The following is a 20,539-nucleotide window of genomic DNA, read 5'->3' as shown; positions in this document are numbered from 1 at the left end:
ATCATTCAATGCTTTTATATAAGCCTGTGTATTTAACTTTAAAACTTTTGCATCTATGAATTCTAGAACGAACAACCTGTATTAGGCTTTAATTTTAAAGGACGACTGCTTGATCCCAGTTTACTCGTTGTCCTAACTAGGTTCTTAACTGTTCCGGGCGGTCTTATCGAAAGACCGCATTTTGTTATCCGACAAAAAAATGCTTTTTTAAGTTAAACTTCACTTTAACGCAAGTGACAATACACTTTTATATATATACATAACGTCAACATGTGTGTATTGCTTGCCATAGGCGTGCTAGTTATGCATGTGGTTGTTTTGACTTGGCTCTGCGTCATGGCGTCTTGATCTGGCCCCGTAGCAAAATTGGGAGGTGGCACAGAAGTACCGCCAGTATATACAGTAGCCAAGTAGTAGTCGAGTGTCGTGGGACCGTGCGGTTTTTGGCGGCAGGCCTATGGCGAAGTCGTATTAGACAGCCGATGTATGTCGGGATGTGGCTCAGCTTGATGGAGTACCCGCCACTATCTCAGTGGTAACCTCGTACCCCGGCGGTCAACTGTCTAGTGCTGTGGTCACCACTGTGTATATTATAAGCAATGATACTACCTTCTACATAGTCATTCTCTTTGCTTCCGGATGCCAAATAGCCAATAACCCTTCGTTGATACACATAACACTCAATACTAAAAACTCGAATCGTGCGCACGTATGCACCTGTGTGTGCCTAAAAATGTTATAGAGAAAGGCGCGCATGTCCAGACCCGTTTGAGCTTGCGACACTTTTCATATTACCCTTGTCTCGTTTTCACCCACGGCCGAAGTTCACGTGTACGCGTGAATTGACGAAAAGCATTTTTGAAGACCTTCGTCACCAGATTTCCGAACTTCGTTTTTTTCTTTAGTTTTTGAAATAAAAGCAGGCTTTTATTGGTTCAATAATATTAAGCTTGTGCGCGTACAATAGCCAGTCACTTATCCGGTTGCGACGGTTCGACGTAATGACAGACAAATGTGTACTTGAATGTAAAGCGCATTCGCGTAAGTTGTATGATAAGTAAAAATTTGCAAGTTACATTGAATTACATCAATCAGAAGCTAAGTTGGGTTTATTTTTCAGCTCATTCTGATGCTGCTAACCTTTGATGAACACTTATTTTTACTGCTGAAAGCATCTATTGGCTTTCTGAATGGACATTTCTAGTAACAAAGAAAACAGCCGTAGAGGCGGCCATTTGTAGGATTAGTTTTAGAAATCTCTTCTCAGGGTTGTCAGAAAAAACTTAAGTTTTCAAAGCTACATCAGATTTAGTGGTATCATGGCACCTAATTGTTGCGAAGACTGATACTGATAATAAAAGTGATGTTTCCGTGCCGTGATATGCATATGGATAGAGGGTTTGGATAATCGGCAATAGTGCACTTACTTCATTTCATTTCACGTGGAAAACGCTATTTTGCTTTAAAGATTATCATTAAGCGATTAGACAGAATCTACGCCGAGAGACTGAGGTAACTGGGATAAGTTTTCCGAAGATAAAGCCTGTAGCTATTTAGTCTCCGTTTGTTGTGGCTTCGTGGAGCGTGCGTTGCGGTTCAAATCCGAATTTAGAAATTGAAATCCCGAAAATAAGTTTCGACGAACACTATTCAAATAGATTGCTTATTTCTGTTTAATCTCCTTGTTATTTCGGCTGCCTTTTTCCTGGTGAAGGAAGTACTAGTGACTAATGCTTACGACGATACTTAGTTGTGGATCTTTTGTTGCTGAGAAAACCAGCTACGGTAGGCACAGTTCTGCGCAGGCGAGACGATCCAGTGAAGGAGCCTGCCAGATGTCAGGCCGAACCGGTAAATAAAGCGTCCAGGTGATCAGCTTTGAAAGCTGCCGAAATTATTTTTTGGCCGATCTAATAAATAGGTAAAATGCAATTAAACCATGGCTTTAAGAACACACTAAGGCTGATCGTGATGATGTTCTCTCTAGCTTATCGCACTTATTAAAAAAGGCGGAAATACCCCTTGTTCCTGATACGTTTAGCATCCACGGAGACGGTGACAACAAGGGGACTTCACTCTACATTTTTAGAAATTCTTCCGTGGCTGTTTAGAATTGAGACACGCTTATTCTAGCTGCTAGTTTGATAACGGCTTCATTACGATGCGTTAACCACTTTTACGGTACTGAACCTTTGGCGTTCGATCGTAATAGGCGTGCGCCAAGATATCAGCCAGTAAACATAGCATTTAAACGGGGTGCTGACTGACCTTCGACCAGCGGCTGCTGGATTAGTCGGGTGACCGTAGCTGCTCGGTATCAAATAAGAGCAGGGTGTTCAATGGAGTTGTTCTAAAATTTCCCATAGCCCAAAATCCACACAATTTATATAGCAGCATGTCTATCATAGATTTTTTTAAGGCAAACTTATAGCAGCAGCAGCTGCAGAAGCGATAACTGTTCGAAGTAATCGAGTGCTGGCCATTGCTGATGAGGAACTAAGTAAGTGAAGTTGAAGAATGGCGCACGATGAAAAAATTGAGAATAAGTTGGCAGGCGATACTTGAGTAGAAGCCCGGCTAATTCGGCTAAAATAGAACTCTATTCATTTATGGTTTGCTGTTCTAGCAACGGCAACACTGACACTGATCGTCGTTTGCTATTCGAGGCCACGACGGATCGGGTCGATTTTGCGGTCCGTTTTCCTCGCCGCTTTGAGTCGAATTGCAACTCGGTGTTTAAAATAGTCGCCGTCTTGCGCCGTAGCTGCCACTGTCTTCTGTCTACATTCGCCTGTTTATGAGTATCTTGTCTGTCTGTCTGTGACCTGTTATCGACGTCGAACGTCCAACGGGCGAACTTGGTTCATGTTACTGCTGCTGACGCTGATGCTGTCCCTTGTATATATCTCGTTGAATGCTACAACGACTTCGGCTGCGCAGCGGCAACGTCGTATGAGTCCACAGCAGCTCTAGATAGACACTCCCCACATAGAATCTTTCTTAACGGTTAAGCTTCACTTGGCCCGTTTTTAAACGTGCTAAGGCTTCGAAGCTTAGCCTCAGACACGTCGGGACAAAGGCACACATCACTCGATCACGCTGTTTGTTGCGGTTAATGCTCGCTGAGCTAAAAAAGGCTCGACTACTGCTGCTGTCGCTTATCCAAAGCTGTCAGTCCACAGGTGACTGCAAGCGAGCGTCTTCGTTTTCGTCTGATTCTAACGAAAATCAATATGAAGAACAACTGCTTTGAACGCCTAGACACCAACACATGGTCATCGTATGGCCGGTTCTTTGGCAGGGTGGGCCGAACGACAATGTCCTTACCACCGCATTGTCGTTTGCAGCAGTGATAAAGGATGTTCAGACCAAGCCGTTTTTGCCGTCGCCGATAGCTCAGCCACCTCTGGTGGTGACACCCCCGCTGCCGCCTTTCGCCGTTTACTGATGTCATGTGTCACCACAATTGATCGTTAGCCCCGACGCAGTGGGTACGGCTGTCACTTTATTGACCCGTTTTATGCATGTCGGCGCGCTTCGATTAAGCGTTCGTGAAACTGTATGTATGTGTGTACCTGCGAGTACGGAACGAACCGACTGTATCAATCCATTCTAACTAATGTTAACGTTAAATGCTGCATCTAGCCTTTACGAAGCACCTGGGAAAGAGCGAAGGCTGTAGACACAGCTAGAGTCAGGACTGGGCACGGATCATCTTATGATCTTACTAATAATGTACCTATCTAGGCTCGAGAGGTGCTATGCGAAACTAAGAGGAAAAGTGATGGGAGGAATAGCCGTATTCTTTTGGACATTACGAACGATAGATAGGCATAGCTAAAAATAGGAACAGGAATGAAGACAAAAGTTTAGCACCTAGAGAGCTATTGAGGCAGTTCATGGTAGCATGTGATCTATGGTTCAGCAACGAGCGTCAATCTATTCTGAACCGAACACAAATCGAACTATAAGCCAGCCAGCCAGCCAGCCCGCCGTCAACGATGTCGCGACACAAATCATCCGTCTCGCCGTTCATCAAACGGACCCACCCAGCCAACAAAACAACGGTACAGGTAGCGGTTTACACATTAGCTTAACTTGACACGGAGTTAGTACAAAAGGCCGATTTGACCTATCAGTGGTAGAGCTGTGGCAACACGCAACATTGTAGATTGGAAGTGACCCCGCTACCGTTCCGATATGGCAGGTTCTTACTCTTCATTGCCGCTGTGTTATTGACAAGGGATAAATCTTCGTATTGTTAATATGTAATCATCATATTAGGCATAGCAAACTCCAGTATCTCCTTAGCTAACAGTAGCAGTATGGTTAAGATGATGGCAGTTGCCCGGTGTGTCGGACTGGTTCTTGTTTAAAATCGGTGCAATAAACGTATGAGCAAGATAGGAACAGTGCGAAATCGTTTCGACAATTAAATGCGTCAACTGAATAGAAAGGAAGTGACCTACGATGAGGACTTTTTCTGTCCTAGCAGAACTTGTTTTGGCTGCAGGCAGTAGCGACACAGTAACTATCCTAACATTAGTTAAATATAGATATGGAAGTCGCTGTATAATAACAAGACGCTGTTATAGAACTGTTTCTTCGTCAGTAGTTGATGGCGTACAGATGGTTATTTCAGCTGTTATTAGAGTCGTCCATCATCGCTTCATATAGGGCAAAACGAAACAAAAATAGAATTACTTAGGGCAGTCGATTGCGATAAGTGCCCCGCTTCCTACGAACTAAGTCAAGTGTGTATAAAGCATCTTGTGCTTTTGTTGTGAAGCGTCAAGGAGAGCTAAACAAATTTTAAAGTTAAAGGCCTTCTACAACAAAACATGTACTGCAGTAGTCAAAATTTTACCAGTAAAAAGCGTTATTTAAATCTGATTTGAAAAACAACTGATTGTATCAAATTAATAACGTACAGCAGAAAGATTGAGTATATTTATTACTCTCGTCTGGATTAGTTAGGATCCTTTATTGCTTGCTTTCAATGTAGATTAGGCCTGCAGTGTCATCATACAGCGCCATAGGTGGCTGGCAAGTTACAGGTAGGAGCATTCTCGAAAATGGCCGTTTCTATAATAACCTTAAAGTTTATACTTACAAATATCTCTAATATAAAAGTAAACATTACAATTTCGTCAAAGATTTAGCAGCAGATGTAACTTGTTCAAAGATTAAAGTTAACGTAATCTCGACTTACCGAAAAATTCATTTTTAGTATAGAGAAAACTTCGATCTCGGCACAGTACGTACATACACACGCACGCACGCACGCCAACATGGTTGAATGTCAGCGGTAGCTGGCGATGAAAATGCAACAGAGCGGTCTTATTCCATTGGCTCTTTGCACTAGAACATAGGTGGAAGTTGGATCGGGTCATTGTTATTCTGGCCGTCTTTGTTTATTTCATCACAGTCATTCACACCAGGATTCTCTATGGTGATACGTGCTGCGTAATTGAAATGCACACTCTCAATTTTATAGTCGTAATTATGAAGACATCGAACAGTTATCTTCAACCACTTTAAAGATATATATATGTATATATATATTATGTTTATGACATGTTCATTTTTTTAATGGTTCGTCCAATCAAACCAATGTCAGGCTAATACTATACGCATCTGTCTGCACTTTACGAATCAGTCTGCCATAATGGCCCGCCGTGGTACCTCATTTTAGGCCGAGTTACGGCAATCAAAGCTTAACATATTTGCCTCATTAGCCAGTGAGATTTAGCTAGAAAGTAGTATGAGTCTGTACGTCGATTACGTTTACCTGAAGGATGCGTCGGCTTAATGGTGGAGTGAACGTTCGCGTCAAGTACCCTTGTACAGCCTAGGAATGGTCTATGGTAAAATTTATTGAAGTTAGAATACACAGGCGCGTGCTGTATTCTGCAGACAATAGTTGAAGCAATTCATAATTGGTTGTAACAGCCGAAAGTACGTAAGACCAAGACAAACCTGGACAAATACTTGGGAGCATACGTAAGCATATTAGCCCTAGCTTTACTATATAAACAGCGAACGCAGTAAACCGAGAAACGGTGAAAGCAGATGTTTCCATTCTACAGTTTCCCAGATAAGTTACGAGCCCTACATTGGAGCGTCGACATCTCCACAGTTTAGCTCGTAAGGCACGCAGCGTACTGACATGCGTTGCTAGATCGGTCACTGAAACCGTCACCCCTAGCTAGAAACGTGCCAGTGTTACGTTTCGCAGAGGCCAATTGTGCTGCGAATTTACGTCCTTGAAGAAATAAAGTCGTTATAAGATAAAATACTAAATGGGGATTTTTTAGGCCAAAGTATCACCTGAAATCTATTTATTTAGTGCTAATTAGCAATCAGTTGACGACTATTTAACTTGCTAACTTCGCTAACGTACGCATCAGCACCATGATCATGTGTGTTATATTACTAAAGATTAAGTCTCATATCTTAGGCTGAATTTAACAATGAAGATAATAAAACCCTGTGGAAAATTTTCTAAACAATCATAAACTCACTTACCATCACAGTAAGTTAATAGTTATAAACTTTTTATCTATCTATATGTTTATCTACCCGATGCGTATATAATTATTATTCAGGTAAGAGGATCTAAGAGCAACTTTAAATGGTCTATCTGACTAGCGAAACACTGCTATTAATCAGGTACACAAATTTTTGTTGAAAAGTTCCGGTGCAACTACCGAAAGAAATATTTACTAAAAAAAAAATGCTTTTATAGATGTCGCCATTACCATGGACGCATTCGTTATAACAACTTTGTTTATTAACTATGATTCCTAAGTAACTTGTTATTAACACTGTGAATTATATAAACGCCTAAACGTAACGTAACTTGAGATTTGGTATACGTAGTAGTTCTACGTTTTTTTTTGCTACATCGTGCTGAATAAAGGTGCTTCCCACCTTGAACTCGAACAACGCAGAAAAGACTTTACAAGGGCATGTTAGAAATCATTTCTGTACTTCTAAATATTGTATGAAGATTAGCTCACTGAAAATCTCATTGGTTAATATCCTGCCTGTACGCTATTGGTCACCTTATTTACCATGAACTTCTAATAACCGAAGTTCCCTTTTTACCTGAAAAGCGTTTCTCAAATTGAACAGTCGTCGAGAATACGAAGTAAGCTACACGCAGTTATTCGTAAAGGCTGCCACTGCGAAACTTTTGTCGAAAGTTTCGCAGTGGCAGGCCATACGCATGCCTATCATTTACGTTGATGCCCACGAGCGCTAAATAACTGCGATAAAGCTCAAATTCCGCGCCTCACATAAAGAGTCCGCAAGCGGAACAAATAACTCGTGAGTGGACGCTACGCTTATAATATACATAGAGGTGAGCACATCTATGCTAGCAAAACGCTTAGGTTCATCACTATCCTCAGTCGACCCCCTATCGAAAGTCGAATTATGTTCCTAGTCATTACAATTTGGGGTTTCTGCTTTGAGGCACCCCATTTGTGTCACGAAAATTGGCACAAACATTCAAAGGTGACAGCGTTCCGATAGGAACAAACAAGAATCTCGACGATTCTAACGAGTTCCAACGAAAGACTCTACATTTTTCGTTACTTCTCTTTGTATCAAATAATAAATTTTGCTTCATGCTTGTGCATAATTGTTGTTTCGTATTCTATGAATTTTACGGAATGGAAGTGAACGACCACAATGTCGTTCCTCTACATCGCATCGTATAAGGAATATTATTATAGCTTTTTTTTTATTTACACGAGTTGTACGGCGTGTGCCATTGACGGGACGTGAGGCAGCGACCTCTCGACCGTTTTAACTCGAAGCCTGACGATCTAGGCCGTCACGTCTTTTCGAGTTAAGTTTGTACAGAGCTTAGAAGCGCTCGTCAAACGTTGTCTTCTCAGGAAATCAGGGCAAAAATAGCGCTTGTCTGCTGTGTTGCGGTGGTTCGTTAAATACTTCGCAAAAGGTGTGTGAAGTGCGAAGAGCAACGGGCTAGTCAGGATACGCTTTACGACCTATCCTCTTTGCCACTTAATCCGTTGAAATGCTCTGTACTGATAATATGAGGTGATCAGTCTCACGTTATACTTACTGGAGCCCATGCTAAAAAATGGTGATCAAGGGAATCGTCACTGAGTAGCAGATATCAAACGTCGTTGGCTGCCTGGCTTCGGTGGAACGCTGATGCCGTGGGGCTCGTTGTTCTTGGTCGGTAGTGAAGACCAATAATGGCGCTACCGTACACTTCGTTCTACATATATACACCGAATAAGGGATCCGATAGGGATGGTGAATCGTGCTCACCGACGAGGCTAGACAATCGCTTGCTCTGCCAACGTTTGGTGGGAACTGTAGACAAAGACGGCGAGAAAATTAACACCGTCCTAGTGAACACCAATCAACGCTAGTGACAACTCCGCTGCTGGAAGACTTCGCTGGAGAAACAAAGCGTACATTTGGTCGTTTATAGATAGGACACGTTACGTAGGCGTAAGGTAACGTACCTATCAATGAAATAGGACTGTACTAACCTTTAACATCCATCATAGCAACAGGCGCGACAAAAACAGCTGCGTCAACAGATTCTTCATTTGAAGTAACGCTGTCCTAGTAGGAGAAATGCGGTGCGGGACAGCGTAATCGTAGTTGAACTAGAATGAGTAACACGAAAGTATGACAACGAAAAGAGGTTAACGGATACATCACTGATATCCGCTATTACTTATACTATGGAAATAGTGATGCTAGCCGGTGCTTGGTCCGCCCGCCTATACTGAACAATCAGCTATAACAATAATAATTGGTTCTTTTCGCCGCAAAAGCCGTTGTTAATGCTCTGGTGAGGTGGTATTTGTCTTTCGAGTAAATGTCGATAATTAAATATAATTATAGACAAGTGAAGCGACGAAAAAATAGCCCGGTAGGGTGAGAGAAGGAATATCAAAGAGCAGTAAAAATACAGTAGAATGACAAATATGTATGAGAGATGGTCGTATCAGAGTCGTACTCGCTGTCGATGTGTTCTTTGCATGGCATTATTTTTCACGGTTGCCATCAGAGGAGGGACATTGTCGCCCCATAGCAAAATGCAGACATCTCTTCACTTCGCTCTTTCTTTCGCCATCTGTCGCCGTTTCTCGATACGCCATCTCTGCGTCGTCGGCGTGTTACACGTCGATCACATAGGGAGGATGCAAGAAAAGGCGTGTGTAGCACAATTTTAGCGTCCGCTTTTGGTCCACGAAAACGAAGTACTGCCCAGTGCTTCGGTCCATCCGGCTGTACAATGGTAAACAAGTCGGAAAAACTGGCGTGCTTTTTTGTCGCAGACTATCAACACTGTAATTATTATTATTATTATTGTACATGTACAAATGTCAGTTACTTCATGAGTAGTAATCGCGGTTGCAGTAGCAACCGAGAGAGGAACGAGAACACTCGCTTATGTGCACAGCCTATTTGTCGCTTGGGTTGCCTCCAACTATCCGTTCAAGCACTTTACTCTGATGAAGGGCCGCGATGAGCTGGCGAACACCGCCCGAAGAAATATGTCTAGTTATTATTACATTGATTACCAAATGTCAGATGGTAGCGACACCGATGGCGACTTTCTTTTTGGCGTCGGCCGAACTGTAGCACCACCGGGGCAGCGACGAAGCGAAGACAAAACTGAATTTATAAATACATGTAGATAGATTGTAATACACCAACTAAGAACAGCGATAATGTCATATAGCCAATACGCCGTTTAGCGTATCGTATGAGCGTCTATGTGTGGGCAGACGATGAGCTCAGAGGAACTAGCGTGCTGTGATCCTGTTTCGTCATGATAAAAATACTACACTGGTAATTTTCCACTTTTTTTTTTACTTTAGCCATTGGACAACGATTGATCATTGCTTATTGCCATACAGACAGCTTGGCAACAAACAAGCAAATGACTATAAACATCTAACCATAGGTCTGTAAAATAAATTTCCAGCAGACAAATACACACACATACGCGGGCAACGTAGTTTAGAGATGTCTTTGAGACACCCGAATTGTGTCCCTTCTCGTCAGTTTTGTTCAAGGCACTGCACGGCGGCGCTTAGGATATAGGCTGCTCTCCAAATGCCGATTGCCCCCGGTGTAAGGAAGCCAACAGAGTCTTCTTACCTTGGTTGACCCGATTTCTCATCACGTCGACTATGTCAATTAACGCGCTGATGGAGCAAATCTCCCGTGCGTTCCTTTTTTCGTCCTCTCCTCTTCGTTCTCTCTAGGGAAACGTGGTGCTGTGATAAAGGCTGCGTAATTCTGCTCGTTATTCTCGCTTACACAGTAGAGCTGCGATACGACTTATGGTACGACTACAATATCAGCCGCGACAGTTACGCAGGTACTCAAGGAAGTAAACATCTTCATAGTTCACTCGGGAGTAAAACAAAGCGGATAAAAGATGTAACACAATAAGGATACTAGAGTTTTTATTTCAGTACTCGGAAAAGAGTTGGCGACGATCGTAACTGCAGCGGCTGCCGTTGGAAGACCCCACGATCGTCGCCTCTGTCGCTTTTGTGCATCGCATCGCGGCTCTGCCTAATCGTTTCCGCTAAGAGAACGACAGCAAATCTCGCTATTTGAGCGATTGAGGTAGATTATGTCGCGTCGTAGAAAGCGTAGCCGCCACGGACATATCTTTGTAGGTAGGCTACGTTGCTAAATAGTCACAGGAAGGCGGATACGTAGACGCACTGTTTAGTAGATTGCTACATGTGATATATTGCGGTCAATACGTTTTGCAAAGTAAAATGATTAGAGGAGAATTGGATGCAGGTGCTACAGATCGAAACGGCGTTCGCAGTGTCCCAAAGTTAGGCTTAGATTGTATGCTTGCTCCGTCTGTTGCCCGCTCGACTTTTTATGCAGGGGGTCGTCAAGGCCGAGTGTTGATTAGGTAGGCTTAGAACATACCTGGTCAGATAAGTTAGCCAACTGTAACAGTGATTCGGTCTTCGCATCGTGCGCGGCTTTGATAACGTACGCTTCGGCTGCAAACTAGATAAGTGCACACAGTTATTACTACGTTGGTAAACGTGCTCCGCAGAGACGTACTTTCGTTTGTGGTCACACTGCCGTGTACGGTGAATAGTCAAAGCGAGTCGGCGGAAAGGACAAAAAGGTTTCAACTACAGGGTAGATGATGAGGTTATCTATATTATATCTATTTATTATATCTATAGTATAATATCTATATTATAAACAAGCGACGAAAACCGCTAGCAAAGCCACCATCAAAAGCCCCCAGCATATAAGAGATCAGTAACGATGACTAAAGTGAGCGAAGTCAGCTACGCGGAGACGTCCTGATTTGAAAAGAAGTGCGCATTAAATATTTGCGTTCTCGCCAACGAAAATAATGAATACTAATTAAGCAGAGGATTCAATGTCAAACGAGTTACGGCTTGTGTGGACCGAGGCGCGACTCAGGCTATTGAGGAGAGCTCCATTTATTGAGTATGCAGCGAGCATCGTGGAGTTGGTTGAGTGGGTAACGATAAATCCATCTTTTAGATCTTATCAAGATTTTATCTCATTGAGTTAACCGCACTACATCGTGCGATCGAGATATCAGGCAGAAAGACAAATAAAGCCGTACGCAAACCGAACAGCATTTATCTCTAGCTACTGAGAGTCCAGTATTTGCATCACATGATCCATGCGTACAGAGCCCGAACAGGGTTGTGCTAAAATGGTTTCTCATTTTGATTAGATACTTTAAAGTACTAAGCCCAAAGCGCACAGAGTCAATGCATTTAGCATATCCAAACCTGACTACCCACCAGTCTCGACATGCCCTATCCGAAATCCAAAAACATATCCCCATTGCAGTGGATTAAAGCAAGTCAGCACGATATAGATACCTATTCATTGTAAATATCACGGCTGCAATAATGGCTCTCTCATTTATTAAATCTTGTTAATAGAAAAGAAGTATAAAAGTAAAATGAAACTTGACCCTCAGTTATCAGGAATCAGCATTTGCCGTTAACCAAATGCAGATGATCCGGATAGCGTAAAACAGATTTCATACATGTATTCCGAGTTAGGTTTTTCCTGATGTTTAAAATCTCTGAATATCTATTGTTATGTCCTACTGAAATCGCGCGGATCATGTGTTCAACGACGAAAACTAGGACGAAATCGGTTTATGTCGGATATTTATTATTTGATCGCCCGATGATGCTGAAGCTACCACATACATTGGATATGGTTTGGGCCCATGAGATGACAAGACGCGACCTGAGTTTAATCCGCGATACTTTCAAAGGAGTGTCAGGCGACTGAAGTTTGGCAACAGCCGGAACCATCGTTTTTCATTTCTAGTGATTACCGATTAGGTGTTTCTGCTTATTTTATCCAATCCGACTGACCTGATGATGCACCGATGCTTGACAGCGGACCTGGCCAGAACCATTGACCTCAGCAGCGTCATACATTCGTCCTTTGTTCCGGATGACGTGCGAGCTTTCAAAGACGGCACGCGGTAGGCGTTAGGAATTTAAAACAGAAATACTCTACTTAATTTCTTGTTTACAATCTTAATCGCCGTTGTAACAAACAGCGGCGGTGCGGTAAACAGCAATAGATCAGTCAGACCTGTAAGCTCACGGTGAGAGTGACTAGCGGAAACTGGACACATCCTTGTCCTCTTGGTTAGCGCTATAGGATCTTTAGGCGACCGGCTACAGACAGAAAGATCCCTCTCAACCGATTTCTTTATTAACCACAAGTCAGCTTGTGGCCTATATGGAGCATTGGTTCGGTCTAGTGCGGTATTTCATCTTCCTCTCTCATATATATAATTTTACAAATACATATAATTTTTACCTTATTTACTCTTCACATTGAGTTTGAGTATCTTTGCCCCTATTTAATTTTAAGCGATATTCGGGGCTTCCGAGGTACAGCGAAGCGTTGACTTCGTTGGGGAAGCAGACGACCAGGATAACAACAATGCTTCAACAAAAACAACAGCAGTGTCCCGGTAACCATTCGTTTATTTATGCATAGAGGCAGGGAAACACAAGGTTTTAAACCAGCCATTGTTAGCGGGTCGGCAGTAGTCGCTTGTGGCTTCTGTACCGTTGTGCTTATGTGCGTATTTTTCTTGTTGTTTTTCTGTTTAGATTATTTCTTCTTTACCTTGTTGAGACTGTGGCTCATACTTACGGATCCGGTGGGGCTTCTGTTCTTACTGCTGTACTGAGCAGTACGTTGTCTCATCATTTTCGCACGCCGCTTCAGCAGACAATGTACTTGAGTTTTTTTTGATGAGGTTGGCTTCTGCTCTTTATCTTCGCCTATTTCGATTTTTGTGCAGCGTTCAGCTCGGCGTGCGATGAGCCTTCCGTTGTCTGTTTAGTGTATGCCTAAACACATATGTGTGTGCGACTGGCTCGCCTGAGTCTAAATTTTCTTTTCATCCGCCTTCACAGTGGTTGTGGCGATCGCGTCGGCCTTTTCAGGGGCCGCACGCAGGTGATACCACCGCAGACCAAACAACATCTAGCAAAGCAAGAGCTATAGCTGCTACTCTCGAAAGGCTGCTGCTACGGCTCCCACATAAGATTAGGCGTCACCGGACGATGAAGACCTCTGTCTGCCCTGAAGCTCTAAAGAAAACGAAGCAAAAGGGGAAGATGAGAATACTAAGTCGGCACCGAAGCTGGTGGAGAAGGCGGACAAATGAATTGAAGGGTCACAGTGTGGCTGCGCCAAAATGATAGACCGAAAGAAAATTAAAGAGAATGAAAATGAAAAAGAAAGATAGAATGAAGAAGGTGTACAAAGGAGTGATGATATAGAATAGCATAAAAGAGCGAAACAGAGTGGGAAACAGCCAGAGAGAACAGAGCACTGAAAGAAATCGAAGTGTTTGATCGAAGTACCGGGTGACTCCGAACTGCTACTGTCTATCGAGTAGCGGCGCTCGTTGCGAGAAAAGCGGCACGAGAGCATCAGCGTTAGAGGAAATACATCTGCGCTGTCTTATGCGCTGGTAGTAGCAATACTGTTAGTAAGCGTGCAAGAGAAAACGGGAACTGGAGTCGACCTAGGCAAAAATGGCGAAGAGAGAAAACGAGCAGATGAAGTAACCATGCCACGTACATCTTCGCTTTTTCAAACATCAATCGGACTGAGGGCTTCGGGCAGACATGCGGGCGCGTTCATACGATCCGGTCTTTTCCGAAAGTATCTCACCCTGTGGCCGGTATTGCGGCCACGTGTGCTTTCTAAAAGGGGTGCATCGTCTTAACGAAAGTTTGCATAAAGGTAACACAGGCAAAGACACGACGCCCGATACTGTCATACGCGGTCAGATTCTTACGGCGACCCTTCGCTGTTTAAGCGATAGAGATGAGTGAAGGCAGCTGCAAACGTGAGAGCAGATAGACCAAACGTCGAAAGGGACGAAGCTCACTTTCTGCAAACTAATATATGAATGAAGATGGCATCCATATGGGTCTGTAAATGATAGAGTCAGGCATGTAGGTTCGGCGGAATAGCAAAAAGATATGCAGCACGACCTTATCTACGCGAGTCGCCAAAGACTAGTTTACTATCAATGTGTATTTGACATAGACTAGACGAAATGTGGTTAGTGCCGAAACGTGCTGCCAGCCAGAGATGTCTCAGACGTCTGATAACTTCAAGGTTGGTGATCCGATGACGTTAGATGGATCCGCGATAGATGCTTCGGCATTGAATCGGAACAGAGGCGGGTAATCGGTGCGCCAGCAAGCCGCAAAATAGCTATGCAGAAAGGCGTTCCACGGTATGCGAATGCCTGTTGCAGACAGATGAGAATTGGAGACCTATTTAAGAACGGCACAGGGTCGTTCCATGTCGATACGAGGCCGGCGAAAAGCCGAGTTGTGCCTGAGACACAAAAAATAGAACGAGGAACAGCGAATAGGCCCCACAATCATTTATCGATATAATCGTTTAAGGTAGTAGAAAAATTATCGAAATACAATCATTAGGTTGTTACAGCCGTTATCTAAGCCCAATTATACTATAGACTGCCATGTTTAACGCTGAATCCTATTCTATCGTACATCCCTACTACATATCCATACAATAAAGGTTAACTCAGCTCATTTGAATATATATAGAATCAGCCATGGATGGTTTTTACGTAGGGTGTAGTGCTTCTATTTGAAAAATGGAAAGAAGGTGCTCTCTACTCTCTAAACAGATATCGGGGGAGTAGTGATTCCTTAAGGATTTCTCTTTGGTCCCGTCTTCCTGCCCCAGTTTATCCGCTCGCAAGCAGACCGGTGTCAAACGATAGTCTATGTATTCTCAATGACCGAACCGAAAGACGACTGACAGAACGATATGGTCTCAAAACGTATACCCACTCTTGTTCGGGGATTATCCTCCATTCTACTTGCCTATTTAGTTGGCTATTTTGGGTGGGGTGCCTACCAATAACTTGAGATTCTTTGATGTCAGCCTTGCGTTTGGAGCTAAAAGTTTTTACAATTGCTGATACGTTCTACAGTCGATGGTTGCGTGTATTATGGCGTACACTTCTTTCTATTTTTTCATATGACGCCTTGCGGATTGTTAGTTAGTATATAGTTGAGCATAATCGGGAGTCACTGTCCTGTATGACCTCGACTAGGATTCTCACTAGCAGTGAGTAGGTAACTTGGAGTCTGCAGGATCCGCCGTTACGAATGACGGACCAACAAAGCTCATATGCTTCTGAAAAACAAAGTATCCAACTTCCGTAGATAGCATTCAATGCTAATGGCCAACTAACATGTCTTCTTCCGTTCTATATATTTACTTGACCGGACTCGGGTAAAACAGAGCGGAACGATCATTGTATTGGTTGAGTAGGATTGTTACATGATATAAATGTCATTATTTTATGAGTTTTTGTCGTGTGATTGCGTGCTGACGGTACTTTTTATTCGTCTGCATCTGACTTAGTCCATCTTAGAAATTTTTATTGACTTTAGTCACAATCTATTATATAGCAAGTAAGGATACTCGTCAATTATTTTTTATCGCGCACCCTTATTTAACTATTAGAATATGTACGCCATGAAATAATTTGTGGTTCTTATAACCCATGTACTACATAACTTACCCTTCATTTCTTATTTTGTACGGAACGAATCAAGATGGTCGGTGTTGCGTTCTTGCTTTCTATGCTGTGTCTGTCAAGACCGCCCTTGGCGACAGCACCAGATGAATAAAGCAGCGCATGCCTTAATTTGGTGATCGCGCCCACCATAGCCACCGAATATATATTACCACTTCTCGTTTATGCGTTGCCCACCCCACCCCACCCCACCAGACAACGCGTTTGTGTCAGCTTCTGTTCGGCAAGTCCCTTTGCCAGCCTTGATATTTTGAGAACAATAGCCCTTCTCTCTCTCTCTCTATGAGAATTAACGAGAAAGGACCTAGCAGCCGAGCAAAGTCAATGTGTTTGGTGGGCGGCCGTCGTCGACATTTCAAATGTTATTGCAAATCCAAAATTACATTGCTATAAAAAATCAAAGCGCACCAGAGTCCCATGCAGTTAAGCCTGCGCCACTTCGGGCTTCCTATATGGCTGCTCTCGTTCTCTGTCTTTTTCGGTAGTTCTTTCTTTTCCCATTGCCAAAGTTTGGCCTGCGTTTTCATCGTATCAGCCCTTTCAGTTCCGCTACTGTTGCATACTACAAAACGGTATCGAGAGAAGATACAGTAATATATGCATGAAGCGAGTCGTGGGGGATTAGGGCATTCGCAGTTGTTTTGTCTGGCCTGTTCCCTCCCTGGTGACGAAACAGTTGAAACAGTTCCCATTCTCCGTCGTCTACAAACCTCCTTCAGCCTTCCTTGCTCGTTTGTGCCTTGGCTAACGTCAGCATTGGGGGCCACAACGAAGAACCTTGCTTGCTCAGCTTTGCGGAGCTGGCTATTACAGCGGGCCTAGTAGCATAGTGTCGAGTGCACGATGTTCGCTCATTCAAGAAGTGGAGTACGTCTGTGTTCTTTAAATGAACGATAAACTGTGCTTGGTAGAGCGCGATAGTGTGGCGATCGAGGGACACAATGAATGAGGACAGCCGTCGCTGTAGAAGCTACGGATCTGTGACGACAGTGACTTTTGCCAAAGCGGTATAGGGAACGAGGGGGGAGTGGGGAGCCAATGGGCAAGGTGGGAGTTCGTATTGTTTCTCTGTCGCAGGCCAGTGAATCGGAGGCCAGGGATTTTCTTGCTGGCTCTACTTCTGAGTTGGGCACACGATGGTCGTATAGCGGGTGCGATGAGTCGACTAGTAAACGAACTATCTTCAAGCTTCAGTCTGCCCGTGCAGTTCGTGTGCGCGGTCATGTAGGGTTTCTCGGCACTAGAGGAACCGCCGCTGCCATGACCTCCCACTTACTTCTACCCTCGGCTACTATCACTGTCCCCCTATAGAGGCACTGCTTCTGCTGCCATCGCTGTCGCCATCATTGCTGCAGTAGACTAACTAGAGAGAAAGTCGAGAATTCAGTCATTAAAACTTATTCATTTGATCATTTAGTTACCGTTGCTACACCGTCTTTTCACGAACATTGCTCGGATTGCCCCGGCGTTCCTCTGGCTTCTCCTAGTGATAGAGGCAGATAAAACGGATCTTCCTTTTTGAGTCGCCTCCTTTTGTATCCATCGTACGAGACTGGCTGCTCCTTACCCGTCGCTATTCCCCCAGCTGCTAGATGCCACTGCTAATGTCCGTTTGCCGCTCATCGTTGTCCTCGCTTCCATTGCCTCCTTCGAGTTTTTTCCGCTGTTTAGCCCATAGTGATCTCTTCGCTTCGCACTAATTCATCCATTCATCCCTTTGCTCATTGAGTTTGGAATGCAAAGGTGAACTCAGACAACCCAGCTCAATGTTTCTTTCCTTCACAGCCACCGCTCTTGCCGTTGCTGGTATTTATTTCAGTAGCGCGGTACTATCGTTGCTATTTCTGCTGGCATCAATACTGCATCAGTGTCACTTACGACTAATACTGAGGCCCCGAGACTCTAGGAAAGTTCACTGGACGAATATTCCCTGACTACCTTCCTGGCTGAAAAACAGGCCGCAGGCATATCACCTTGCAAGCATGTGATCCCTCGATTTAGAACCGCGTGATCAGCTTCAGGGTGTCCAAATGAAGGTACGCAAGGGTTATGCAAAACGTATGTCCGGGCAAGTGCAGCAAAAGAAGTTATGCAGTTCAGTCATTACTGGTGTGTCGCGTAATCGTAGGTGGCGCTATAGTTACCCGGCCTCCCGTGGCCCTGGTAAATTCTTACCTGCACCCACTCCTGCTACTGGCTGATGAATATTGAACTAATCTGTAGCTAACTAACATTGTTCCAACTGCAACTGGGGGGGGGGCACTAGAGGAAACCCACATGAAGTGCAAGGGGAGAAAGAACGTCTAGGAAAACAGTGCAAGAGGTTGAAGACAAACAGAAAAAACCGAAGAGAGAGAGATAAGTAGGCAATGGAACCCAGGACTTGACTACAGCACGGGGTTACTGAGCAGCTGTAGAAAAGCACTACATACCTAAATGTTTCGAGTTTTACATCCGGCACCGTCACTAAGCATTCCATCAGATAAGCACTACATACCTAGTGGGCAACAACCGTACTAGAAGGGCTTTTGTCATTTGCAGAGCATTCGATATGTATTCCTATAGCTTCTGCTGCATTAGGCCATTGCTGTTTTTTGAAATAGTTGCCCCTGTCCTATTCACGTTCAATGTGCCCTTGCATGCCAAATAGCACGAAGTAGTTCAAATCGTTAACCTTGCTTGAAAATAGCAAAGGTTACCTGATAATTGAAGTTAAATTTTACAACTAAATGAATCTCATTCGTAATTTTGACTTCTAAAGAGGCTCAACTTATGCACGACTATGACTTAAACTTAAATCTAACTGCCTTTGATCGAAGCGACTTTACCAGGAAACGTATGTAGGTGATGTAGATGTTGTTATCTATGACCGTAGTGCGGATCAGACGAACAGAGCATGAAATCTGAAATCCAAATGGCCCTAAACAAGTTTACTTTTCGCTATCGTATTGCACTGTCTACCTACGCGAAGTCGTAATGATGACATGCACGGTTCAATGAAAAATTCATTTCCACTATGGATTTAATTCCGTAATAGAGACAACGACTACGATCTTACGTTGTGAGCGCGTGTTGAATCATATTCCTTTGAATATTGCATGATAACTTCCTACATGGGCCTGATGTCAAATGAGTTGGTTTGATTTTCTAAGTGATGGTAAATAAGAAAGCATTTCTGAATAAATCAAGTATCATCGTTGTCGTTGCCTTCACCTGCCCGTCACGAATGATCTGAGATAGCAGCATTATTCATACAGCCTCGTATGACTATAAGGACATCAACGTAAACGAATACACATACATACTTATTCGATCGAAGTTGACGACGCAGGGTCACGTTCTAGACAACATAGCCTTCAGAAATACTCACGCGAGAGATACTATTAAGCAAAGCATGTCTCGAGATGTGAAGAGATGAAAAGACATTGAAGTTCCCCAAAGACAGAAGCTGTGCCTATTACATCGTTAGGCCGTTAGTAGTACTTAAGCTAATGCTGCTAAGGTACTGCTTGTCGATTAAACGTTGCTCCTTATTAAAAAAAAACTACGTTTACAGAAACTTAACAGCCATGCACAGCAGACAGAGTAGTACGCTTTGAACAATCTAGCTCTACTAATTTTAAACACTACAACACATGTTTATGTGCTTTGGTGGCTAAGATCAACTCGTATGTTCGAGGCAACAAAAAGCCACTATTTGCTCGTAACTTTATTTAGTTTTTTTGAAAAACGAACTTTTTGACTGTGGATTGCTACTTGACCTTACCAGTGTTTGATGCTTACTAAGGATACGGAATCCTATCTGTGAGTGTTGGCTGGAAGTAACTGAGACTCGTACATTTTCAGTGGTTAAAGAACAACCGATGTTGCCTCGCTCTTACCCACTGTTATAGACCTGTAGCATTATCAATATATATATGCACGTACAAATTGTATAAGTAAAATGCCCTGAAGAACCTAGCAACGAACGGCTTCTAGACCGAAATGGGCAACGTGGGTTAAGTTTGGCCGTGGTGTATCTATCCTTAGCAGCAAATAGGCTAGTTGCTATGCATATGTGGGTGCTTCCGCGTAATAACAATGCTTCTCCGGGCGTCATTCGACGAATCACGGAAATCTGTAACAATTAAGGTATAATATTATTGATAAGGATACTGCGAATCTGAAACGCGGTTTCGGTGAATTTACAAGCTAGAATTCTTTATTATTTAGTACGCATTACGCAAAAAATCGTATATTGAGGTCTCTATTTGTTGACTATTTATAAATTCTCTCGGAAGCTATTCTTCAATAGGTATTGTTGTGGGCTTGTTATATATAATACACCTCGGATTAATTGCGTTTGCTTAATACAGACACCTTTTTAAA

At 43.3% G+C, this 20,539-nt stretch overlaps 1 protein-coding gene across 5 annotated transcripts in view; it reads right to left on the bottom strand.

The window, feature by feature from the left end:
- Positions 1-20,539, bottom strand: part of LOC111259296 (uncharacterized) — a 100,927-nt gene that overhangs the window by 63,824 nt on the left and 16,564 nt on the right. For 2 of the 5 annotated variants that reach the window (XR_015310526.1, XM_086967839.1), the window contains exons 3-5: positions 10,963-20,288; positions 10,165-10,707; positions 8,538-8,657 (exon numbers count right to left, since the gene is read on the bottom strand). Coding sequence is in view for 2 of the 5 variants with exons in the window: in XM_086967839.1 (XP_086823965.1) it covers positions 8,538-8,553 (16 nt within the window). In the remaining 3 variants the exon portion in view is untranslated. The other 3 variants (XR_015310525.1, XR_015310527.1, XM_086967840.1) reach the window with 3 other exon arrangements.

Source organism: Varroa jacobsoni, unplaced genomic scaffold, assembly GCF_002532875.2.
Source record: "Varroa jacobsoni isolate VJ856 unplaced genomic scaffold, vjacob_1.0 scaffold_317, whole genome shotgun sequence".
NCBI lineage: Eukaryota > Metazoa > Arthropoda > Arachnida > Mesostigmata > Varroidae > Varroa > Varroa jacobsoni.
This window is presented reverse-complemented; position numbering and strand designations above follow the sequence as displayed.